The sequence below is a fragment of the Netta rufina genome (genome assembly GCF_964035555.1).
Source record: "Netta rufina genome assembly, chromosome: 7".
In the NCBI taxonomy this organism is placed as follows: Eukaryota; Metazoa; Chordata; class Aves; order Anseriformes; family Anatidae; genus Netta; species Netta rufina.
In genome coordinates this window covers 18,953,773-18,979,672 of record NC_140130.1, presented here as the reverse complement: position 1 = coordinate 18,979,672, position 25,900 = coordinate 18,953,773, and the positions used below count along the sequence as shown (strand labels likewise).

The 25,900-nt window shown below is 44.4% G+C and overlaps 1 protein-coding gene across 2 annotated transcripts in view; it reads left to right on the top strand.

Annotated features, from left to right (window-relative positions):
- Positions 1 to 25,900, top strand: part of ARHGAP22 (Rho GTPase activating protein 22) — a gene marked incomplete at both ends in the record, with an annotated part of 145,307 nt that overhangs the window by 104,846 nt on the left and 14,561 nt on the right. The window contains 3 exons of one of the 2 annotated variants that reach the window (XM_084290016.1): positions 2,167 to 2,295; positions 19,095 to 19,302; positions 24,281 to 24,413. In XM_084290016.1, the coding sequence (XP_084146142.1) occupies positions 2,167 to 2,295; positions 19,095 to 19,302; positions 24,281 to 24,413 (470 nt within the window). Of the gene's footprint in view, positions 1 to 2,166; positions 2,344 to 19,094; positions 19,303 to 24,280; positions 24,414 to 25,900 lie in introns of both variants that reach the window. The other variant, XM_084290015.1, reaches the window with a different exon arrangement.

The window sequence follows — 25,900 nt, the reverse complement described above, 5'->3', positions numbered from 1 at the left end:
TGTGTGGGCAAGACTTCAGCTGGGTCCCTTTAAATTTAAGAACAGGATGCATGTTTTGCCTTGGCTAAGTTCTTTTTTTTTTTTTTCTGGCGGTGTGATATGTTCAGCACATGCACTTATGGATGCTCTAGTGTCCTGAAATAGAGCTAAACAGCCCATTTTGCAAGACTAGAATATATCAGAATTAACTGGCAGCTAGAAATGCCTCAACTATTTAGTTGCTGTGATGAGGGCAACCAAACTCATTGTTGGTAATGAATAAATAAGACTTTAATGCTAAGAAAGAAGCCAAGGGGATAGCTGGAGGTCAGCCAAAAGGATGCATGTCTGCCTGTCTGAGGTGAGAGCAGCTAGTGTAGTACTGCTAGGGAGTGAAATAAAATGAAGAGGTGCCCCTTACAGAGGGAGTTGAGTCCTTCAGGGCTGGTGCTCAGCTGCATGGCTCATTTCACTGCAGCACTCAGATCACTGACATTGGGTCACTTGGCCAGGCCTACTGGAAAGTGGGGTAAGAAGAGGTTCTTGGGAGCAGGAGTGAGGAAACAGCCTGGAGAAAGGCTTCCCAGGACTTTGGTCTCTATAGGTAGAGAAATGAGAGCTGGGATAAATGAGTTTTTGGAGTGTTTGGGCTTAGCAATGCAAAGACATGGTAACCTGGCAGGTCCTGGTCAAGGGCCAACCCAAACCCACAGTCCAGTTTGCCTGCTGCTCCCCAGTCTGCAGTGCTCAGCAGAGCTGGAGCGCAGCTCGTTGTTAAGTGCCTACCTCTTGCAGCTGTTCTGCTTCCTTATCTCAGGGAATGCAAATTCAAAAGGGGAGGCTGTCCAGGAAGATGCTGTGAGGAGAGAATCAGAATTTGGATATGCGTGGGGGAAAAGATCCTGGCCTTTGTTTTTTAAGCTGAATGCCTAGTGCCAGGTGGGCAGTCATCTCTGTTCTGTGCTGAAAGGCTGCCTCAGTTTCCTTTGTTCTGCAAATTGCCACAGAGCCCTTCGTGGCACATCTCACACCACACATAAAAAGCCCTTTTGCTTTGCAAATCAGCGCGTGCTCCACGGGTGTTTCTAGGCCAGGAGACAATTAACAGCAAGAAAAACCACTTCCTTGGCTTGCAGGCAGCTTCCAGTTTGCTCCTTTCTTCAGATTAGCAAGGATTTAGAAGGCACATGTTCTGTGTTTAAGTCAGTTCTGCAGAAACCACCACGCGCCATTGTCCTGCCCTTATCTCTTATTTGCACGGACAGGCAATCCCGGCTGCTCTGGCTTGCAAGCATGGAAGCAGCACCGGCACAACAGCTGAGGTGTTGTCTCTGCAGCAAAGCCAAAGGCAGTGTCCATGGAGATGGAAAAGCTTTAGGCTGCTGGTGATGCAGCTGCTGTGTTGGACAGGATCAGCTCCAACAGAGCTTTATGTATGGCCTCATGAGGTTGTGTCCAGCTCTGGGACATAAAATGAGGGGTGAGGGGAACATTTAAACTGACTGAAGTAAGTAAAGAGCTAAAAAGAAAATGGGAATAGAAAGGTGAAGGTGTTGTAAGCCTTAGAGTATCCTCAAATGACAGACGTAATAGAACAGCTTGAGTGCGCCTGGTGTTCCGGTCAGTACTGCCTGGGATGTTCACGGCAATGTTAGTGGCTCCTAAAGATCTTGTTTCAAGTGGGAGAGTCAGATTCATATTCTCAAGTCTTAACTCCTGTTCCAAAACACTGCTTCTGGGATGGATCCAAAATCAATCTAGGTCTCTTTCTGTATCAAGACTATAAATTCCCAGGAACTTGAGGAAAGCAGATGATCTTGCGGCTTCTGCGTTTCAAACCCTAACTTGTCCTATGATTCCCTTGGTCCCTCTCAATGGCTCAGCACAGATACGTGAAATTAATTTTGAGCTCCTCCTGCAGGGTATAACAGCCTGTGATCTCCCTTTGCTTACTGCTGGGACAGCAGGCACAACATCTCCAAGTTCCCACACTGGAAATGCCTATTTTTTACTTCAGCTTTGAAGTCTTATCAGCATGCTTTGTGGGTGCTGCAGCATACGTGTAGGAATTGTGTGTAAAACTGCTCAATTAAATTAATCATTTTCACCCAGAATCTTGGTGGTTTTAAACATTACTTGTTCTCTTCTGAGCTAGATGCTAAAAGATATTTGTGTTTTGTTTTTCAGGTGGAGCAGGCGACCGGGAAAAGATGCCTGTCAATCATGAAGCTTTCCTGCTTATGGCTAATTCCCAGAATGAAATGGAAGATTGGGTGAAAGCCATCCGACGGGTTATATGGGCTCCATTTGGTGGAGGTATTGCAAATAGCTCACATGCACATAAATTAAAACATTTGCCTCAAGGTAAAACATATTCTTGTGATACTAGGATATGTGTAACACTGTAAAATCGCTGAGATACCTAGATAAGCTCTTGATTATGTGAAGTGTTTTACAGCATGGAGATTGGGTTGTTTTTTTTTTGCCGCCCTTTTTTTTTTTTTTTTTTTTTTTTTTGCCAGGGGATGGAAGGTAATGAAAGGGGAGGTCACATCCAACTGTATAACTGACTCACAGTCAAAAGTGGGTGGTAATAACAAACATAACACGATTGCCAGTGCTAAGTTTCTTAAAGCTGATTTTTACTATGTATTCTGTGGATCTTTCTTATCCTTATGGCCGTAAAGGATTTTGTCCGGTTATCTCAACTTTCCACTTCAAGGGCAGATGCCCAAATTAAACCTCTACAATGCCAGTGGCAGCAAAACTTTTAAATTGGTTAATGTAGGGCCTGGCTGAGAAGGCAAAGCTTCCACTGGCTTCAGTGAAGATGTAACCTAAGGAAGAACAACATGGTCAGGCTGAGAGAACACCTGTAAGAGTACAGCTGTTCACAATCCTTGTATTTAAAATGAACAAAAAAAACAGATTCCCCATTTTGTTACTGTACTATGATCTTCAAGATTTTGAGTCACATTCTTAAGTCAGGGGATTAGATAGGAGATGTTTTTGCAGTCTGACAGACCAAGGATTCACAAATTTTTTTCTGTTGGGTTCACTGCTGGTAGCAGCAACTCCTGGCTTGGTACTGAATACTCCAAATGCTTCAGTGCTATTGATGGAGTTCATGCAGATGGCGATATCACATGCAGATAGTGATATCGTCCTCTTTTGAGAGGTACAGATAAAAAGTGCTGAACACGTGTTAGGTTATACAATTATTTTGCCAAAATGAAGTTACTGTTTTTCCTGGATCTAGGGGAAAAAAGTGACCTTGGTGCAATTGAGAGAGGCTGAAACATCACAAGGTCACTAAGAACACCCAGTATTTGTTAGTAACTTTTATCTTTTTTTTTTTTTTTTTTTTTTCCTCCTTTAAGTGGCTCTTGTGATTTTGACTGTCTGTGTAGAAGCAGCATTTAGTTTGTCTGGAAAAGATATAATCTCTAGTGATGATGTCATTTTTTCCTAGGCCCTCCTTAGCAGAAAGGGTGTATATACAAAAGGCAGCTTATACCTAATTCTGAGAGGTCCCATGAAATTCTGTTGTGCCGTGGGCAGAACAAGCTCTTTTCATTAGCAGAAACTGATTTACCCTGAATTCTCCTCAAACATGAGTTTGAGCTTGTTTCGCTTTTCTTCTAAAGTCCAGTCCACAGCAAGGGGTCTTCACACTGAGCTCAGTGCAGATCTCTGCAGTCTGATAATCCGAGTTGGTGTTTCTGTGGCCATTTATAGTGGACCTTATAGCATGTATTTGATAGCATTTCCATGTGCATCAAACAAATGCTGTGAGGAAAAAGGACACAATAAGTCATGGCAGATAGCATACATTCCACAGACTCCTTCTTTAGGGTTTAGGACATGATGTTTTCAGTGCTGCTGGTATCCATGCAAATTCTGCTTTCCCCCACTTTTTTTTTTTGGTCAGCATTTGTGTTTTGTCAGCTTCTTGGAACAGTTCCAGAACAAGCATTGTATTTAAAGTATTAAAATAATAAATAATTAGCAATTCTAAGATCTTAAAAACAAAACAAACAAAAAACAACACATGAGAATGGCATAAAAGCAGAGGTTAGTTTATTTTTCTTCTTTGATTCTTTATGGGTACAGTTTTGTCCCAGTTATCTGCTCTTTTTCTCTACCTGTATGCTTCTCTTCAACGGTAAAGTGTAAAATTTTGATTTCCCTTTAAATGAGGGCAGATACTCTTACACTTGAGTCCAGTAACTGGAGAGCTTTAGCAACTGTATGAAATATCAAAAACTGTAGAACGTTGCAATCATGAGGGTGTGGGGAGCAGGGTGACACAGGCATACAGCAGCAGTTTTGTGCTGTTTTCAGATGCTGCAGGTTTGATACGGTTCCTATTGATGTCAGTGTAAAGGCTGCTGCTGATGTTGGTGAGAGCTGGCTTAAGCTGCTCTGTAGATGAGAAGCACAGCTGGAAAGAACTGCAGCTGTGTGTTGAGGGATTTCCTCTACCTGTGGATCAAACCTACCCAAGAACATGGGTACCTCCTGTGCGGTGGGCCTGGCCTAAGCTGTCTGCCCTGCTACTCAAATGCACGAGTCTAAAGCTAGCTTGGCTATGTCTGCTCTGCTCTGTAGTCAGTGCTGCATGAGCAGATTCTTATCCTATGGTTTCATCACTCCTCTGAGCTATGTGCTAGCTGCTGTCAGCAGTGGTCTTTTCCCACCTTGCAGCCATGTGTTCCCACCACATTTCATTCTGCTAGTACTGGTGGTTATACAGCTGTGCAGAAGAAAATGACCTGGGAGAAAAAAGGTGGGGGTGAATTAGTTTTGGGGTGGGTTGGCTCCCTTGCCCAGCTAAGTAGGCAGCTGCAGGCAGGAACAGCAGTTCCAGCACAATGAGGGCAGTGGGGAGAGGTGGTAGGGTGGAGGAGGGCATGCTTGTTCGTTCTGGCTGCAGCCCACACTTAAATTGGCTTAAACAAACCGTGGAACTGCATCCTCAGTCTCTCTTCACAAAGTATTTATAGGAATATCAATAACAAGGAAATGGTTAAAACATCAAAACTGTTGTTTCCAAAAGGATTTAGTCAGTTTGGGGAAGTGATTAAAACTATTCATCCTCTATCAGACTAGAACAGGGCAGCTTCTGAGAGTGAAATCCCGGCTTAGCTCAAATGTGGGAGGACTGTAAACATAGCTGTCTCTGTTTTAATTGAATAATTTGAACTCTGCATTGCTATCACTGCTAATTTGAGAGCCAAGTCTTATCTATCGACACTTTTTAATATATGACGCTAAAGGAATGGGGGTGAGGAATTATAAAGCAGGCTTCATTATTAATATGTAAATATCCAGCCCTGGAGAGGGTTGATACGGTGTAAAAATAAATCATGCCAAGATAAAAGGGGAGTCTTAGCCACACTTTAATCTTCGCTGACGTATTGAAGAAACTTATAAATCAAAAAGGTTGAGGGTATCTTCTTACGTGTTCATGCGGGCACATGAACTATGTTTAAAGGTGAATAGCAAAGGCTTTTTAAAACAAAACAGAAAACTCTGCAAAGCTGCTGAGGATCCCAAATCATTTATAGGAGACACATTCAGGCCATATGGAATGCATGCTTTGAAATACGCTTCAAATGTGGCCTTCAAATAAAATCCTAGAGTTCCTGACTTTTTTGAAGAAGAGCTGTCTTGTTTATGGAGAAAATAATTTTGAGCCAGTTTTCCTAAGTTTCAGACTTCTGAATTCTTGACTCTAGTCCACCTCATTCAGAATTGAGGATTTTGTAAAATGAGATCTGACAGTAAGCTGTGTGTTTGAGTTTGTCTTTAGGAATAGGGTTTGTTACAAAGGCTTGAAAGAAGTGCATTTTTGAGCACATTCGGACAGAGGGTGCTTAAAACTGGTCCCTCTGATCCTTCTTACCTCCACAAGGAACAGATTTTGCTCTGAGTTTATACCACTGAAAGTTTATCTGGACATTCCCTCTGGGCAGCCGTGTTGTTCTCTGGCTGTTTTCTGATGTGGAAGCCTTGTGGCAGTGCCATACTGCTTCCTGGCCGCAAGCTTGGGAGGGAGTGAGCCTGCCAACATCCTCTGAAATTGGATGTGTGGAAAATACTGAGAGTAGTATGGTGGAGAGAGGGTCTTTCCTCGCTCTGTAAATCTGTAGTGGGGCTGTACATCTATCCTGAAGAAAAACAGCTACTTTAAGGAGGTCCTTTGCCATCTATTTACTTCTTAGCTTTGATGCCTTCTTCATTTTTGTTTTGCATTAAGATTTAAATCATAATGTGTCTGGGACTGAATTTTGGGCCATGGGGTGCAAAAGCTGAGTTTTTTGGTGCCTGAACTAAAAGCTGTGAGGTATAACATTCTCTCCTGTAGCTCAGCACATGACCAGCATGGCATGGGACAGAATCATTTTGTGTTAATCTTGTGCTGTGTTTGTGTTTGTTTCCTTCTGTTTACTTATCCTTTCTTGCCATGAGCAGTTCCTTGCGCCTCTGCCAGAAATGCATGTCACGGCCCCTTTCTCCATTCCTTTATCCTAATTCCTCCTCCTCCTTATCCCAAGCTTTCATCAGTTCCTTGTGATGGAGAAGAGGTAAAGCAGTTGGAAGGGCTGTGCTTCCCTTAGGCAAACAAGGAGAGCTTTACCTGTGACAACGTAATTATTCTGAAGGAGTTCCATGTGCAGTTTCTCTTCTGAGAAGGAATAATTCTGAGAATTAATAACTTTTTAACTGGAGGACTCTGAAGAAGTGTCCACTGGGGACTCTCTGTCATTAATTCCAGTCCACTCCTCCAGATAGGTAAAGCCTGATATGTAATTTCTTTCTTCTTTGCCAGAAAAGTAGTGCAGAGGATGTTCTTGCTGGCAATCAGGGCCCCATGAAGACCATATCTTGTACTAGGGGAGAGCTGAGATCCAGAGGAGGAGGCTCTGAGGTGTAATTTAATGCACATCTCAAAGTCATTACAGGTAATAGAGGGATAGCCCTACATAGGCCTAATTAGGGATCCTGTTTTAAATGAGTAAATGTCTTTCAGATACCATCTGCATGAAAGCAAAATGACTGTTTTGAAGGGTCAGATGTTATTAGATGCACATCCACAAGGATGCTAGACTCTTTCAGAGCTAGGATATTACCCTAAGTCTTGGGAATGTGGGGTTTAATGTCTCCACCATGGGGATTTTCCAGTAAGACCACCATGAGCATAGAATTATATTAGTGAATTTAAGATGCTAAGATACCAAAGAATTGAAAAGCACAGAGGTGAGTTCTGTTGTTTGCCCAGTGTTAAGTCTGAGAACACGTTTCTGCTCCCTATCTCATTAGAGGGCTCCACCAAAGTGGCAGCCTTGAGATGGATTCCTGCCTGGGCTTTGAGGAGCCCCTTCACTTGGTGGCAGGGTGCAGGCTCCCACAGGTGTGTGGGGAGTGGCACTAGGTGTTTGTTGTGCCTGATATGTGCTGTTATCTCTGCACAGAGACAGCTGGCGCCTGATGCAGCTTATCAGTGTTTGCTCTTCAGTGTTGTCTCATGCTGGGAGATGGGCCCAACCAAGGGGAGAGGAAGAGAAAGATGATGAGGGTTACAAGTTCAGATGTCTGGATGAGGGGATGCATGAATCATCTGTGAGGAGGTTCTGTTTAGCTTTACCCCAGGCAGAGGTGTTACGGACAGGGGTTACACTTGTTGTGGATATAGAAACTGAGACAGAGCAGAGTTGGGAGTGTGTCTTGCTGTCTGAACTGCCCATAACAGAGTTTTTAAAAATTGGATTCTAACGTCTGTTTCAGATATCTGATTAAGTTATTTTTTTTTCTGAGTTACCTCATCAGGTGTATCTGGGGCTTTTATTGCTGCTTTATGCCCAATGTATTCTATCACCATGACACAGCCTTGAGGTAGGGAATGGCTGTTGTCCTAATTTTTTGTAAAGGAGGAATTTGAGGTATTGAGCAATGAAATAACTTGCCTGAGGTCACGCTGTCTGTAAAAGAGCCACTCTGAAGGCATCATTCAGCAAAGCAGATAGTAGAATCACAGCCCTGGACCTCAGGGGAGCAGACTCTTTGCCTTTTTAGGGATATGCTTGGAAGAGTCCCATGGGATTTGGTTCTGGAGAAAAGAAGGGTCCAGCAGAGCTGTTTGATTTTCAAGGATTATATCATTCAAGCTCAAGAACAGTCCACAATGATGTGCAGGAAATCAAGCAAAGGTAGTACAATGCCTCCATGTATGAACAATAAGCTCCTAACAAAGCTCAAACTTAAAAGGGAAGCATAGAAGCATAGAATAAGTAAGAACAGGGACAAGTGACCTAAGGAATATAGAGAAACTATCTGAACATGCAGGAATGGACTTAGGAAAGCTAAAGCCCACATGGTGAGGAATGTGTAAGGCAATAAGAAAGGTTTCTTCAGTTATATCAGCAGCAAAATGAAGACAAGTTAAAATGTGGCCACATTACTGAAAGAGATGGGAAACCTGGTGACAAAGGACATGAAAAAGGCTAAGACTTTCACCTCAGGCTTTACTGGTAAGATTTGCCATCAGCAGCTCCTGGCCAGTGGGACAGTCTGGAACAAGGAAGCTTTCTCCTCAGTAGAGAATGTTTGGGTTAGGGAACATTTAAACAAAATTGGTGTATACCAGTCTGTAGGACCTGATCAGATGAATCCGTGAGTGCTGAGGGAACTGGCTGATGTGTAAGGCCACTCAATAATCTTTCAAAGGTGAGGAATAACCTCAGGCACCAGCACACTGGTTGACTGGCTGGAAAGCAGCTTTGCAGAAAAGCACCTGGGATGCTGATGGGCAACAAGTTGAACATGAGCCAGCAATGCACCCTTGTGGCAGATAAAGCCAACAGGTTCTTGGGCTGCATTAGGATGTGTGTTGCCAGCAGACTGAGGGAGGTGATCCTTCCCCTCTGCTCAGGGAAGAATTTTCAATTGGAATTGCTGTTATGCTCTGGAGGCTGTGTAACTGATTAAGATGTAAAATCCATCCACTTCAAGGCCTTCCCTCAGGAAAAAAAAAAAAAAAAAAAAGAGTTTGAAAAGGATCTCGGAGAAAAGATGATTTCAGGTAGGTACAATAGATAAAATTACAAATGTAAGGAGAATTTGAACAGGGCACAGTCATGAGGTTTAAACAAAGCAAAGATGTTTTTCATGCAGGGCACAAATTATGAAACTCATTGTTACAAGATGTTGTGGAAACAAAAATAATAAATGTGTTCAAAATAGCATTAGATGAGTTCATAGGAGATAAGTCCACCTGGGCTATCAAACCAAGATGTCTGAATGTAGTCATTAACTTCACACATACCTTGTATTGCTGAGAGCAATCCTGCTTTTGGCAAAATATGGTGATGCCTGTGCTTTCTTCTTCAGTAGCTGACCATTGTCCCCTTCAACTAGTAAGTGCCATGGAGAGATCATAGTGGCTGTGCGTTTGTTATGTTATGGTGGCTGCTGCTTGCAGCACCTGGTCTGGCCAGTGCCTCCTGCTGCACTGGTGGTTTCTCAGTGAGGTTGTTCCTGTAATCATCAGATTCGTGCTTCGTGTTTGAAAGCTGACAAGCTTAAAGCACTGATGGTTCTCACTGCACGTCCTGGCAGTGTATGATTAATGGGACAAACATGTTCCTGTGGTGTTTCTCAGCTTGCAGGCAAGTATTTTAATTTCTCTGTATTATTCCTTTGATGAATGTTATGAGAATCTGTACTTACTGAAGGGGAAGGGTAATCTGCTCCTTGCAAGTTGCAGTTTTAACCATTTAGGAGCCAAGAACAAAGAAATTCACCCTATCTTCTCCCATTTCCTTTCTAAAGGTTACTCTTCTGCCCTCCACAGTGTTCTTCTTCTCTTTCATTAGGTAATCAGCCTTGCAATTTCCCCTTCCTACCTTATGAGTTGCAGCTCGGGCAGAAGAACATTAAGCCCTTGATCTCTGCTTGAAGTGTTCCTGAAAAGTTGGTAGATTTAGTGAAATGTTCTAGGAATTGGAGCTAAGTGGCATCCCCTCCCCAAGCACAATCAAGTTCAGCTGTGGCTAGAGCTTGGGCCATGACCTTATGCTTGAGTGATAAAGGTAAAATTTACGCTTTATATTAACTGAGAATTTTAGTTAGATAGATGCAGTGTGGGAATTAACTAATAGATTTCATTATTGATTGAGTTGGAGGAAGCAACAAAGTGACTCCGTATATGATTTACCTGGTAGCGAGACTAACAGTTGCAGGTTACAGGCTGACAGAGGTATTTATGGTGAAGTCTGATTCGGATAACTGTGCCCATGTAGCATGGTTAGTTGATCAGTGTTGATCCTGTCATCGTCTCAGCGTCCGATTGTGTTTAGGATATCAGCTTTTCAGGCTTGGGATATGGAAAGGCCTGAGGACATAAGCTCGCTCAGTGTGCTGAATGGATTAGAGGGGCTGGTGTTCTAAATTTCAGTGGTGAGGCGAGATCGCTGGCCCTGCCAGGTTCCAAGATGGTCAAAAGTCTGGGTGGCTCATTTCATTCTGTACCAGAGGCTAGGATCAGTGGCAGGTTGCAGGCTCGGGGATCCTTGCATTTAAACCCACATCAGGAGTTTTAGTCCTTCTCTAGCAATGAGACTCTGGTGGCAGTAATTACACTATATCATAACTATTTTGGACTTACTGACACTCAGAATTTTTGTAAAACTTTTCCGTGCAGTGGGGAAATCACTACGCAGTGCACTTGGAAGAGAAGTTCTGCCAGTCAGATGCTTCCTACAGACAGTTTCCTTCAGGTCTGTGGAAGCTATCTGTTAGACATAGGCAGGCATGTGCGAGAGTCAGTGAGTAAAAAGCTCTGCAAAAGATGTTCTTATGTTGTGGGGAGAAAGAAGTTTTCCAGGGCACGTTTGCCCAGATCACTGCTTGCTAAAAGGCATTTTTTCTAGCTCTTGATGTTTTGTTCTCTAAATCCTTCTTGCCTTTGTTTAGAGAGAAATAGACCAATAAACACAAGGGTTTGGCTCTGGATTCAGAATGCTGTGGCTAAGTGATGTATAGGTCTGTTTATCATCTTTTCTCTGTGAGCAAACAGTTATAATCTCAGTTTAGAGCATAAACTGGGCAGAGTCCACTGCAGGGTAATTTACAGCGCTGCACAGTTGGTTCCTTTCCTGATGTTTTAGAGAGATGGAAGAACACCATGCACAGGTTAGATTGAATATGCTGTGAGACGGGTGAACGTTGCTGTTTGCTAACTTTTCAACCCAGAATGAACTGCTTTATCAGCCAGTGAGCAGAGGCCTGTTTATTTTCAAAAGATTTAATTTTAACAGTAAATGTTGAGACCCTTGCCCAGAGCAGGGGAGAGAAGGGATGTGAAGGAGTCATTTTATTCACAGGAAGATCTGTCTAAAGTGTTTGGAGAGGGAAAAAGCTGGAAGGGAAATTTTCTGTACAAGGGGCATTCTTACTGTTGGAGGCTTTCCTGCTGGCTTCAGCCCTGTGACTGATCACCTGTAGCTGTTTCACTGCCAGCTTTCAACAGGTACAGGGAGGTGCTCACGTGCCAGTATTTGCCTGCGTGAGGGAATAAGTCTGCGTAAGGCACAACTTACCTGAAAATTGAGGAACTTCAGCTCTGATTTGAACTTTGCTACTTGGTCCTTTCTGTTCAAATGGGCAAACCAATTTCCTAGATCTGAGCTCCCTCAGGTCCGCTTGAGTATATGTGTATATTAGCTAATACTACATGTAAGCCAGTGTTTAAAAATACCCACAGCCTATGGGCACTTGCTAGAGCTGCGCAAGCCAGCAAGGTTGTTCACAACCAGAGAAGGGGGAAGAAATATTTTCTGAGTTCATGTAGGTTCGCCATTCCCATCTGTTGCAACCAGATTCAAGACTGAATTTGACCTGAGTTAGATGCCAAGCCTGAGATATGCCTAGATTTCAGAGGTTGTCTGAGCTGTAGTGAACTTCCCAGCCAGTCTCCAGTCTTGTAGTGACATGCAGAGGCAGGATACTTGCTCTCTGATCCTGTACTTGCAACAGAATGACTGTGGTGGTGTTGGCTCTTGAGAGCACTGCTAGCACTTTCTCCACACAATGACACCAGGGAAGAAAATGTCTACAGCTCCCAAGCAGGAAGTTTGTGTGACATTTACTTGCTAAGCAGTCTTACAAACCCAAATTCTTCTTCTGGAAAGTAAGAGCAGGCCAGCAGTAACCTTCCCTACAGTTAAACAGCCTCATACCAAGGGGAGAAGAAGGAGTTCAGTCCCCATAACCCCATTTCTTCTTAGCACATATGTATGTGGAGATCTCCAGGTGACAATTGTGATGGCAGTTTAGCAGCTTATATGCAGTGTGGCCATTTCTCTGGATTTTATTGTTCTCGCAGAGTCAGGTATACTTCTGCAGCACGCGGCCCCTGCAATCCAGTGATTATGTGAGAATCTTGGATTTCATTTTTAGGAAATGTAACAGAGTAAGCAGGATCCAAGTCAACTAGAAATTCAAAACACTGAAGATAAATTATATATGTGTTTATATGTATCTGTTTATATGTAGAGAGAAAGAGAGAGTGATTTTTATTCCAGTCTTATCGTATTCTGTAGTCTAAGTAGGGCTTTGTAGGGGATTGAGAGTTGTTTGATATCAGGAGATAAAGTGATAACAGTGGTGTGTAGCTATATTGTGCCGTGTTACATCCTTCTCACAGGACACCTATATCTGCCAAGTGACCATCTGCAGGGAACCATACCAAAGCAGCTGCCCTTTCCTGTTTTGGTAGTGATGCTCACATGAGCAAGCATGTGTTCCTTCGGTCTTTTTTTCCTCACCAAAGCTCTTTTTTTGGAGAAGAGTTTACATCATCTTTATCATCTCTCATGCAACTCAGGGTATTCTTATATGCCATGCTGATGTCTAATCATGCTTTGAGTCATGCTGTGCCCTTGGCTGCAGAGAAGCTGTGAATTTCACAGGTTAATTACACTTCAGGTACAACAGTATCCATGTTAAACAAGCTGACTTTCCATTTAATTGGATGCCCTCTTTGTTCTTGTGTTTTGAGAGATGGAAAACAGAAATGGAGAAGTGAATGGAAGGATAAAAGCCTGCACTTGCTATCTCCTGGGCTTCCATCCCAAACTTTGAGTCCCAGGCTCCATAATGGTATTAGCAGACGTGACACATTTTGAGGCATCATTCCAGGGAATAGTGCCAAAAATCCTGATGGTGTCTCAGCCATTCAGCAGGGGATTGGTCCTGCTCACTGGTTAGCAGTGCAGGCAGGTTCTCCCTAACTTGCAGCCTGCTGTGCTCACCACAGGGAAATAGAGGACAATAAAAGTGTGAAGAATACCCAGGATCTCATTTTTACCTTTTATTTAAGGGTCTCTATTGCTTACCAGATGTTCTTTAGTGGGTTATAGGTATTGTCTAGTGTTTTGTCTGGGTTTCTGGTGTCAAGTTGTGAAATACCTTGTTATTCAGGTTATACCTTGAATACTTAAGGAACACCAAGCTACCTTGCTACTCGAGAACTGAGGCTTTTGATCGTGGTATTGCCTTTACCTGAAGTGAGACAGTCATTTTTTCAGGAGCTTTTGATCAAAGTAGAGGATGTAGAGAGAGAGTTTGATAGCAAGTTTCCCAAGTCGTGAGACAACACTGTCCCAGTGACTGGAATCTCAGAGTTTGACCACCGGCTCGGTATCCCCTCTGTGGTGTGTTTAAACTCAGTCACAGTGTAGTTAAGCAAGTGGTAAGCCAGTAAGTTCAGATGAGTGTGGTCTCTACAGTAGCCACAGATGTGATATTTTAATAGTAGAAGTGCATGAGCAGCTGCAAAGAGCAATGCATGCGTGTATACACCTATTTATTTTCTGCAGAGGGAGACGCAGCTACCCAAACTCCATGAAACTTCCCAGAAGGTAGGTGCAAAGGTTCTGGGCGGTGACTGCTGCGTGCCTGTAGTCACGGGATTGTGTTTTGTAAATGGGATAGAGGGCTGACCTCAGCGTAACTCCAACTATCACGGTGTGATAGGCATTTTTCTGAACTGCAGGCCACTTAACCTCGGAGCAGGACCTGAGGGGGTGAGCATTTTCCTGCAGGTAAGTCCTGGGGGTGGCTCACATGTAAAGAGCTTTAAGTTCCTTCCCCTACCAGTTACTCAGCTGAGCTGTTTGTCATCAGGCAACTTCTCTGTGAAGGGCTAAAGCAGAGGCTGTACGCACAAAAAAAGCGGCACTAGGTCAAAGATTGTGGCTCGTCCTAAGCCATGTAAAACTTCACAGTATGTCCCAGAACTGGGAGGTATCCTCAGAGCCTGCTGAGGCTGAGGGAGGGCTGTTCCCCTCCACTACAAGACTGCTTCTGGTGCTTTGCAAGCAGCTCAAAGGCCAGACCAGGGCACTGGGTTGCCTGCAGCACAGCTAATGCTGCCTGTGTCAGGAAGGGATCCAGAGAGTGGCATGCAGACAGCAACTGTTGCTCAGCTTTTCCAGCTATCTAGAATAGATCTGACAAGCAATTAGAGCATGAATATATTACAGAGCCGATGGGGGATGCCTTTGTTAAAACTTGTGACCCATACTTAGGTGCTGTTTATATTGGCGGCAGCTTCGAGGGTGGGCAAGACCCTACCTGCCTGTCTTTCTCCTCTCTCCTTCCCCTTGCGGAGGGAGCCGGGGAGCTCTGCATCTCATTGGATATTTCAAATGCTTTCTGCACAAGTCATAATTAATGCCGAGTTGTGGAGCTAAGACCAGATGTGCTGCTGAGATTATCTCCCAGGGCAGATCGGCTGCTCTCCGCTCTGTAGCGCTGGGTGAATGGAAAGCTGCCAGTGCTGGGACTCAGAATGTGTCTGATGCCTGAAGTCAGGACTTTCTTTCTCTGCCGCTCCTGCTGTCTGACACTGCCTGGTTTCTGCTTGAAGCTCAGCGCCTGTCATGTAGCAGAGTGCTGCACAAGAACGAGAGGTATGAGATGATTTTCCAGAGTTTAGATTTGTTATGGTTTTCTTTTCCTAGAAGAAAAGCAGATATTTGAGCTTAGCCTCAGACAGAGGCTACACATCTAAATAAAGCAGCTGTCTTTATAAAGGGGAAGGAGTGGGAAGGACCCAGCCTATGGCCAAAAATACTACTGAATGCCAAGCTACCATTGAAGATGTTTCGGGGGAAGTGTGTTTGTGCTTGTTTTTACACAGAATATTTAAATAAATACATAGGTGGACGAGAGCAGTCATGCCCCAGTATGTGGAGGCTGATCTTTGTGGGGAATGGGGTTAGAAGACACCGGGTTCTGCCACAGATTCATTTGTGTGACCTTGGGTGAGTTAGTTACTCAGATTTGTGCTGATTCCTGATTATCTGTCGCTTCCTTTTCTTTCCCCCATTTTTGCATGCTTTGTCTGGCTGGGCTGTTTGGTTGTCAGGGACTGCATTTGGGGGCTTCCACAGCTCCTAGCCAGGACCTTGATTCTCTGTGCTGCTGCAGTCATTCATGGGGTGTGCTTGGGTGGGCCAGGGAAGGGGAAGAGAGAGCTGCAAGTTTGTGTGTGCTTGGTGCTATGAAAGCGTATGCGTTTCTGAATGTCTGCCCGTGACTTTTTTCTCAGTGCTTTCATGTGTGAGAGGGACAGATAAATGGGAGCCTAAGCATGAATGTGGGAAGGTAAAAGCAGACTCTTACCTGTGCAGGTGAGCACGTACACAACCTTTGCATCCATAAACTGCCTGTCTGTGAGGCACCGCATGCACGCGCGGGTGTATATACTGCTGTACAGCAGCATCCAGGTGTGTGCTGATTATCTTCCTGCACATCTTTTAACGTGTGTACTAACCTGTACATACAGCTGATGTAGGTGTGTCTGGACTTTTCCCTCTTTAAGCACGTATGGTGTCCTCAGTCCTCTCTGTAAAGAAAATCTACTCAAGTGCTGACTTTATTATCTCTGTCTTTAGTTTATTTTGGTTGAAATCAGAGCTCTGATGAGGAAAAATGAAGCTGGGAGCATATATTTTCCTGCCCACAGCATGTCCAGACAGCATAGTTGAATGTATAGGCTTTGTATGCCTGGAGCTGGTGGGTGAGCTATTCAGGCCAGGACAGAAAGCCTGTCTGTGTCTTAGTACATCATTCCTGGCTCGCTTTTTCCACAAAGAGCCACCTAAATCTTTAAAAAACAGAGACGGCTTGTTGGAGTAGAGGAAAGAAATCCTGGAGCTCTGCTAGCCAATTTTTTTAGTATCTCTTGAATCTTTCTGAGATTCAGGATGTGGTCCCAGGCTCACTCTTTTTTTTTTTTTTTTTTTTTTTTTTTCTTTTTTCTTTTTTCTTTTTTCCTGCTCTCAAACCAAACAAACAGGCCTAGCTGTAGATAAGAGTGCAACAAGGAAAATTAACCCTTGGGTTGCTAGGAGCTTTTGGCTTTATTTCCAGCCTACCCCTGTCCAGGCATGTGACCGGATGGCACTGGCTCCCCTTCTTCTGAATGAAGAGAAAGACTTTAATGTCTTCCAGCAGGATCATCAAATGGAGTGAAACGCTGCCAAGTTCAGCCTGAGCTACAGGCCCTGTGATTGAAACCAGGCCTGTGCCTCAAGGAGCCAGCAGATGAGGCTGTGTGCGACTGGCTCCACATTAGCTTTTCGTTGCAAAGCAGGACAGTCCCTGTCCAGACCAGCAATGCCATCTTGTCTGGTGGTTTCAGAGATGTTTAACTTCCTCAGTTTTACAAACCCTTCTGAAACGTAGCTGAAATGAGATGAGCTTTATAGAGCTAGCAGGATGCCACCTCCTCAGCCAGCCATATTTTGCTGTGAGAGACTGAAGTAGGTGAATCTGCGTGTCTCCTGCCTGCGTGGCTGGGAGAGCCCTCATGGTAATTTTCCTGAAGGGCCACTTTGTCAAGCCTTGCAGCAGATGCCTGGAAGAAACATTTCTGCAAGTCCAGGACTTGCGGCTCCAACATGCCTTTGATAGTCCCTTCACAGCCTTACTCCAAAGATAGCTCTTAGCTTGCTCCTTCTCTGAACCCTAACCCTAACACTAATTTCCTCTTCTAAGCCACAGACAAAGCTATGCAGACACTGCATGGTTTTTCCAAGGGCAGCTCTTCCAGCATCCCTGCTTGCTTTTGGCTGCCCTTTTCCAGTCCTGCTCTAACTGCAGCTCTGTGCTTTCTCTCTCTAAACCGTAACCCTAATATTCTTTCTGCCAAGACATGTGGCCTGGGAGCAATCTTTTTTCTGCACAGTGGCTGGGGGTCCTTGTCTATGGCCTAGCAAAAATATTAGGGTTAGGACAGGGAAGAAAGGAGAACTGTGTGACAGGGGCTGCAAAGGGAAAGTTGGAGTTACCAACAGACTTGGCTTGGGAGAAATACTTTGTCTGGGTAACGCCTGGGGACCTTTTTTAGTGCTTCTCTGGAAAATTATGGTTCAGGGTTAAGGGAAAGAGAAAACATATATCTGCAATTGAAGTTGGGCTGGAATGGGGCTGCCAAACCAAGGTGGGAGGCAGCCAAGAGAGCTGGGCTGGGAGAAGTCTTTCATCCTGGCAGTGGCTTAAGGGTCTTTTCTTCACCTCAGCAAAAACTGACCTAACTGTGAGGGCTTGTTGCCGGCCCCAGGCCAGTCAAGGCTAAGGAAAAGCAAACAAAGCTTCACACTGCAAGTAGAGATGATGCATGCAGTTGTTCTGGGTATGAGTTCACATCTGTGTGTGTCTGACACTGCCTCTGTCCTTGCTCTGGGTCAATGTTAGGACACCAGAATGTGGGCTTCTGGAAAAACATGAGTTCTGCTCTATACCCGGGGGAGTGCAGGGCATTTGCCTCTTTCCCTGTCTTTCGCTAGGTGGACTCTTTGGGTTTCAGGGCTGTCATTCTACAAGGAGGAGAGATTTGAGAAAACAAGGCTGCTGTCCTCTAATTGTCCTGAAATATTCATAGCCTAACTTCCCTAAACCCATGTGTCATCCATCTTGGAGAGCGAATATCGTATATTATTTTGAGAAAATAGATGGGTTTGGTGGGTGGAAGCCTGGCTCAGAGTTTGATAATAGGATATGGGCTTTTTTTTTTTTTTTTTTTTTTTTTTTTTTGTCTCTAAGGTGCATATCTAAGCTTGCTGTAACTAACGCTGAAGGACCTTGGTTGAATTGTGCTGTGGCCCAGGATCAAACATTCAGTTCTGAGGAAGGGGGAGAAAAGATCACCAACAAAATATCATGAAGGAGGTTAGGCAGGATGTGTGGTCCTGCCCAGTTTTTCACAGCTGAGGTGCCTGCAAAGTACCTGGTAACTCCTGTTACCTGGATTGTTCCTGCGTGAGCAGTGATGCACGGTGCTGAGAGCTGCTAGTGGGTCTCCCCATGGGCAGCCTCTGCAGAGAGGCCAGGATGAACAGGCCGTGGAGATTTTGCTTTCTCAGCCACGATCTGGATTCAGATGTCACACCAAACCATGCCTGCATTCTGTATTCAGTCCAACCCTGCTGAATCCTCAGTGAAATGAATCTTGCACTGACATCAGTTTCATCTCCTGGAATGAAACATGCAAGAAGGATCCCGAAGCACAGTTTCCATTCCCTGCCAGTTTATTATATATCAGAAGTCAGAGAAACCTTTCTTAAACTCCAGCCTACACAACTGCATTACAGTATCAGAGCTGGAGGGCTATGAAGAGTCTTAAAGGAAATTCCCTCCTTCTCCTGGCAGGAGAGCATGCCCTGAAGCACAGGAGTGACTTATCTTTATTACTGTAAATACGGGTTTTCTTTCAAAGTAAAGGTTTTACTAGTTCTAGTTTCTAATCTGTTTGTGAGTTTCACTGAGATGGGTATCCCTGAAATTATACTCTGGGACAAGGAATTTCTTCCTAGTTTTGGACAGATTGCTTTGTAATCACATCAAGTAACCCCTGCTGTCATGACAGGGCAAAGCAAAACTGCTTGGTATGTGGTGCTCAGCACTGTTCAAGGTGCTTACAGGGCACTTACAGAGGCTGGGCAGTCGTGAAAGAAACAGTCTCCCTCATTGTGTGCCCTGAGCAATAGCTCACAAAGAGCTTCAGCTAACACCTGAATGTCTGTCGTGCTCTCTGTTGGCAGGGATCTTTGGACAGCGATTAGAGGACACCGTACAGTACGAGAGGAAGTATGGCCAGCGCTTGGCCCCCCTGCTGGTGGAACAGTGTGTGGATTTTATTCGGGAGCGAGGTCTTACAGAGGAGGGGCTCTTTCGGATGCCTGGCCAAGCCAACCTTGTCAAAGATCTGCAGGATTCTTTTGACTGTGGAGAGAAGCCCCTCTTTGACAGGTGAGTTTACATCAGCAAATTCAGGCTGGTTTACCTGTGGCATGCGGTTTGGCAGGAATAGCCTGGCAGTGGCTATCCTAGGAACATGTTATTTCCGTGCCTTCATTCTCTTCATTCAGAGTGCTGCTGAGGCTTTCTCCAGCATGGTGTTGTGTGTTGAGGCCTTCTTTCAGTTCAGCACGGGGATAAATTGAGCCCATCGGTCAAGATGGGCTACTCCAGTGTTTCAGCATAAGCACATATTGAAATGCATTGCTGGATTTGGGTGCAGACTAGTCAGCAGCCATGGGGATCCCACCAAAAAAATATGTAGGACAGTGGTGAACCAGGTGCCTTACTGCTTTCAGATGTTGCATTCTCTCTTGCCCCACCCTGGATCTGTCTGGGGGTGCTATCTCAACTCTTCCCTTTCCTTTGTCACCAGGTTTCAGAACAGTCACCAACATTTACATATCTTCCCTTGCTGTTTTATGTGTGATGTATAGAATTGGTCAGCAAGTCATAGCAAACTATTTTCCGACACCAGAAGAATTCTTGACCAAAATGAATTTTTTTGGTCAAGCAATTTCAGCAACATTTCAAAACTGAATATAACTTAGGGACATTTGTGTTCTGTTTTGAATTTTCAATAAAACTTGAGCCAAATGTTTCTGAAATAAAAATGGCAATTTCGCGTTTTTCTTCCCCTTGTAAATACATTGCTGTAATCACTCCTTGTGTGGTACAGAGAAATACTAGCTGCCTTTTGGTCCTACTGGCCATGCCAGTGTCAGGGAGTGGTGAGAGCCAGCTGCTCTGCAAGGGAAGGTGAGCAGGGAGCCAAGTGCAGTGACAAGGCTGGCAGAGGCAATGGCCTTGGCACCCAGAGCCCAGTCCCACTGTACATGAGCCAGGTGAGAAAGACAGACCCAGTGACAGTAACCAGGCTCAGGAACACTGGTAATCAGCAGGCAAGTCTGTAATGACAAGGCAGGTCCAAGGTCAGGCTTGGAAATCTGTCCTTGAGTCAGTGTGCACATCCAGATCTACACGGTCTGTGGCCAGGCACAGCCGTGGCTGTGAGAGGCAGCAGGAGCTGTAGCTCAGACACAGGATAAACAGTAGAGGTTCAGCTTAATGTTGGCTCCCATGGGAAGCATCAGCTCTGTCTAAGGTTAGCAAGGAATGGGGGCAGCTCTCAGCAGCACTATCTCTGCCTTGGCCCTGAGCCCAGGTAGTCATATTATCAGGAGGGTGGATGCTCTCAGCGCCTTGCAGCCAAATCCTGTCCATCCTCTGTAACTAACTTTTCCTTCCCTCTCTTATATCCTCATGCTACCCAGCATGAGATAGTCAGCAGTGTGCTGACCTGAACAGTCCTTTGAGAAATGGACTCAACCCTGTCAGAGTCCTTGAACTCCAGGGGTATTGGGATCCAAGGCCACTGCACAGATATGGCCCAATCTCTATTACAGGTCCAGGAGTGGGATCAGATCTGGGATCTTTACTTGGAGACCAGGATTCATTTCTTGCCGAACCTCTCTAGGATGGATTTCCCAGGTGACAGTGACAGCCTCTAGTACGTTGCCAGCATGTTAACCCAGGGGATCATTTTCCCACTGAACCTGCAGTCAGCCTTGATGTTGCCCATACTGTCCCTACCTACTGCTGCAGGAAGAACTAGCACTCTCCCACATGGGCAGCAATGTGTTTGCTCTCATCCTGGGAAGAATATCCTTTGAGTTTATTGTGAACATTCTTCTAATTCTTCCCTTTCCTCAGCTTCCCAGGCCACCCATCCTCCTTTCTTTGATTCTTAACCACAGTTAATATTTACTCCCTAAATGGAAGCGTCAAATATTTAGAGATATTTTCCGGAAAAAAATAGTTTGAAATTGCCAGATTGTCTCACTTCATCTTTTCTTAAACAAAATCTTTGATTTTTAACTAAATATCTGGATGTTCTGGTTCAGAATTAGAATTGTCTTAATTCATGTGGAAGTGAACTGAGTTGTTTAGGAACACATTCTGGAACAGGAGCATCTACAGATAGAAGCAATTAGAAACAGTAGTTTCGCTTTCATGTCTTACCTTAGTCTAGTCCATATTAACATCATTGTCAAGAAGGTAAGCTGAGCCTCCCCCCAGTATTTTTAAAGCTGAAAGAACGTTGGACAATGAATTGGTAAAATAGATCAGTGATAGGTTTTGCCTTTAATGGAAGCAGTGAAGTTCTCCATGAAGGGATGCCTGCCTTTTGGGTAGTTGATCTGACATCCAATAACTCAAGGTTCAGCACTGAATCAGAGCAGACATGGTGGCACCTGAGCAGTGTGACAGTTGAGGGTCCCCCCACTTGCTGCATTTCTGCTCTAATTTCCTCTTGAAGCCCCTGTGACCACTGCAACTTGCAGGCCCAGCTCTCTGATCATTGACATCCATGCTCACAGACAGGGACAAGGGAGAGCTAGTTCCTGGCCAAGTGAAATGCTTCTCCTAGCAAGCATGATTTTCTGTGTAACTGAAGTTGTCCATCTATGGCTTAGAACAAATAGGCAGCAGATATTTTCTGCAAGTATGAAATCTATATTCTTATATCTGAATCAGGAGCAGTGAAGGAATATCCTTTTGTTTTTTTCTTCTTTTTTCTTTTTTTCCTTTTTTTTTTTTTTTTTTTTTTCTCCTAGTTGCAGCCGGTGCTTTTAGATGTCTTTTGTGTCTGCAATGAGCTCAGCATTGTTTCATCTTCCAAATGCTAGAGCCTGCCTGCCCCACGGTGGCTGTCTGCGATGACTGATAGTTAAAATTACTAATTTTAAAAGGCTTGGGTTTCCAGTTTTAGATGCAGATACAGGTTTTTATGAAAGGTCAAGATGCTGTTTTGGAAGCACCTACTGCACATCCATGTTACTGACATTTTGGCTGGATTTCACATGACCTTGGTGGTAAAACAGTAAGCTCCAGCCAGTGGATTTGAGGCTGTAGTCTGGGCTCTGCTGATGAGGGATAGTCATATTCACCATCCATGCCTGAAAATTCATGCTAAAAGAATAAGGGAATCGACCTCATTTGTAAAAGCCACTATGTAAAACTCTGGTATTCTCAAAGATGATAGAGTTGTTGAATAGGAATGCCATCAAAATTAGTAGCAAGTGGTCAAATATGTGTACATACTAAACTACTGGCAGCTCCCTCTGGTAATTTTTCCTGTTTTATTTTATCCGTGTTTCTAATACCAGTATGCTTGCCTGTCTTTCTCTCTACCTTCCTAACAGCTTCAAAATTACTGGCAAGCTTCAGTAAAATAACAAGAATGGAGTCACTCAAGAAAATTAAATCCAGAGGTCTGATAAGAATTGAGTAGAGGTGTGAGTCTCTGTGTACTTTGTCTGTGGAGGAGCTGCCCTGAGAGATAAGTTCTTAGACTTAGGAATCCATGTGTGAAAAACCTCCTTACAACTGGCTTGACCATAAAATCAACTTCAGCTAGAGTCTGAGATAAATTAGAAACTGAAGTGAGACAGAGATAAGATAAAAATTCATGGAAAATAGGGCTGTGATATTTCTGGTGGGCTAGGATCTGAACAGTCGCCTTGTAGATGAGGTATGTTAAACTTAGATGTCTGTGAATGCATGATATCACACAGGATGGATAGTTTCTCCAAATGTATGCTGAGAAACTGCTAGTTGTTCATCACAACATCTAGGTGGTCCTAACAATGTGTTGTCACTTCCTGTCATTTTTGGGTAGCAGCGATGTTTAGGCTTCCATGTTAACAAGGCAAAAGAAACTTAATCTTATTTTTTGGGCTTTATCCAGCAAGGTTTGAGAGTCAGTACATAGGGATGTAAATTGAGTCTCCTCAATTTACTTTTCTGTACAGTGAATGCAGATAACCTCACTACCGCCCTGCTTGCTGGGCAGAGTTTGTAGTTCATAAGGAGCCCAGAGCCTTGCTGAGCCCCTGCTACCTGTCTTTTGCAGTAGCAAAAGAGAAAGTATTTGGCAGAGCTGATTACATTTCAGAAACCTGTTTATAAACATACTGAGCCTTTAGATAGAGGTGAGGATTTGAAGCTCTGTTGTTTACTGATGCGTTTTTTTTCCCAGATTCCTTTAAAGAATGTCAGGGCAGTGGCAGGTTGTGGGGAGCCTGTGTCATGGTCTATTTAGATTTCCAGTGGCCAAAACCTTTTGAGGAGGTCATCTACAAAGATTAAGAAAGCTGTACAGATGGGTGAGGTATTGTCATAAACCGCAAGCTGCGTAGGAAATGGAAAGGGAAAACAGGTGCATCTTCACTATGGGATCTAATATGTCAACCCCACTTAAAGCAAATGATAGAAGAGGAAAAAGAAGCTCCTCGAGTGGGAGAGAAAAGAAAAGCTGATATCCCAACATAACAGGTGAGCTATGTAGTACCAGGTAGCCCAGCCTGGGGGAGGAGATGTGATCCAGAAGCTGTGCAGCCACACCAAATGGCAGTAGAGGGCCTGGGGAAATATAGCATCGTCTGTTTTTTTCTGAAGGCTTGGCCAGTCACTTGTGAGCCTGGCCCATCGCATGGGTGGGTGCCAGCTGGCGAAAGTATGAAGCAGGAGGGATCAGTGAAAGGATCAGAGGTGATGTTTGATTGCACGAGGATGCAGAACTCTGTTGTCTTTGTTGTGTGATCACTGTGTGCTTGCCTGAACTGTATTGCTTACCTTCCTGATCCTCATGAGCTGAGGAACCATAGCACCACCCTACCCTAAGCAATACTGCAGGAGTATCCCTTCCGCTCCTTGTATGGCCTGAGACGCGTTCTTATCTTGACAGAACAGGGTTTTTTCCCAGTTTCCAGGTAGAGCCTCCTGCTTCATACAGATATGTGGCAGAATGACTCCCTTTTGTGTGCCTAGTTGGTCCCTAAGAAGGACCTTGATCCATCCCTCCAAAAGGTGTCAGGCTTTGGGGTAGCATGGGTTTCTAAATTTCCTTCCTTCTTCTCTATTGCAGCAACACGGATGTTCACACTGTCGCGTCCCTCCTGAAGCTTTACCTCCGAGAGCTGCCAGAGCCTGTCATCCCCTTTGCCAAATATGAAGACTTTCTTTCTTGTGGACAGCTACTCTCAAAAGATGAGGGAGAGGTCAGTGGTCCTTCTAATCTGCCTCCTACCTTGAAGGTCATTCCCAAGACACAGTGTAGTACAGCTTCCTTCTCATCACTCTTCACTCCTAATTTAAAATTGATGAAGTTCTGAAAAACTTTGCTTGAATTTTCCTGAAGCTATGAACTGGGCATTAATATCACAGTGTCCTGCTTGAAGCGGGAGTTGTTTTGAAGTCAGTCTTGTAGCCTGGTGTTTCTTTCTTCTGAACAATGCTGTTCTGTAGCATAATTAGTAAGAGATGTGAGGTAGGAGATCTGGGTTCCTTTCCCAGCCTTGCTGTTGAGTCATTAGCAAGCTTTATGAAGTCACTCCCTTCTTCTGTGTTTTCAGTGCCATATATTGGAACAGCATGTTCTGCATCCCAAAGTTGTTGGTGGATGAGATGTTGATCAGTATGACAGTCTTTGAATTTCTTAAAGGACGGACGCTATAAAAGGGCAGAATGTGATACTATTCCACGGCAGCAGAAATCATGCTGTGTGAATACTTTGCCAGAATTTTCCTGTGATGTTCCTCTGTTTAGTTTCCAGGCAAGGGAAGGGGCTGACAAAAACCTCCGGGTCTGTGGCAATCATGGAAATTTTGATTCACCGCTTGGGAGGAGCAGGATAATTTACAATATGACTGATTGATCTGTTCCGTCCATATTGCTCCCTGTGTGGTGATGCCTGAGCTCTTTGCTGACTGCAGAGGCACGTTGGATCTGGTCTAATGTGGGTGGAACTGTGCCATCTTCTAAACAGGGGTTTAAAGTTGTAAGCCTTATTACTTATGTCACCTAAAGAAGCAAAGGCCTGAGGGCTTGTAAGTCACAGCCCACAGTTCTGTCCCCTTTCTGTGTGTGGCCTCAAGGGCGTGCTCACATCTCTGTCTGGTGGAGAATGTAAAAAGTGCTCTTTACTGGGAGCCTGGGGTTTACCTTTAGTTGAAGTGGCAGATGGCTCTAGGGCGATCCAGTCCTTGGTGATGCCCATAAGATTGTTTGCATGCATCAAATACATCATATCTGGTAACATAAGCTTTGTTTGGGCAAAAGGTGAGTTTGCCACTATCTGCACTCGCACAATCTGTTCTCTAGTCACCTCCGAGAAAGCAAGTAACTGTGCGTGACACAGTGCAGTGCCACACGTGGACATATGTTTGTGTCCTGGACACACCCACCTCAGTGTCAGTGCACTGGGGGTGTTTCTTAATAAATACAGGTGTGTGTCTGCTAGCTCCAAGATTTGCTCGTGTTCTGCCTTGTTAACAGGCACCTCAGTCATCTCTGCAGCGTGCTTTGCTCCAGACAGCTGAATGGCTGATCTCACCAGAAACAGCAGCATTTCCAAAGCAGCAGAGCTGGTTTCATTTTGGTCGTAGAGTGTGCATACTGGGAAGTTTTGGATCCGTTAAGCACTATTGCACAAGAGCAGAGACAGTGCCAAGTTAGGCAAACATAATTGTATATCACTGCTCAGCTT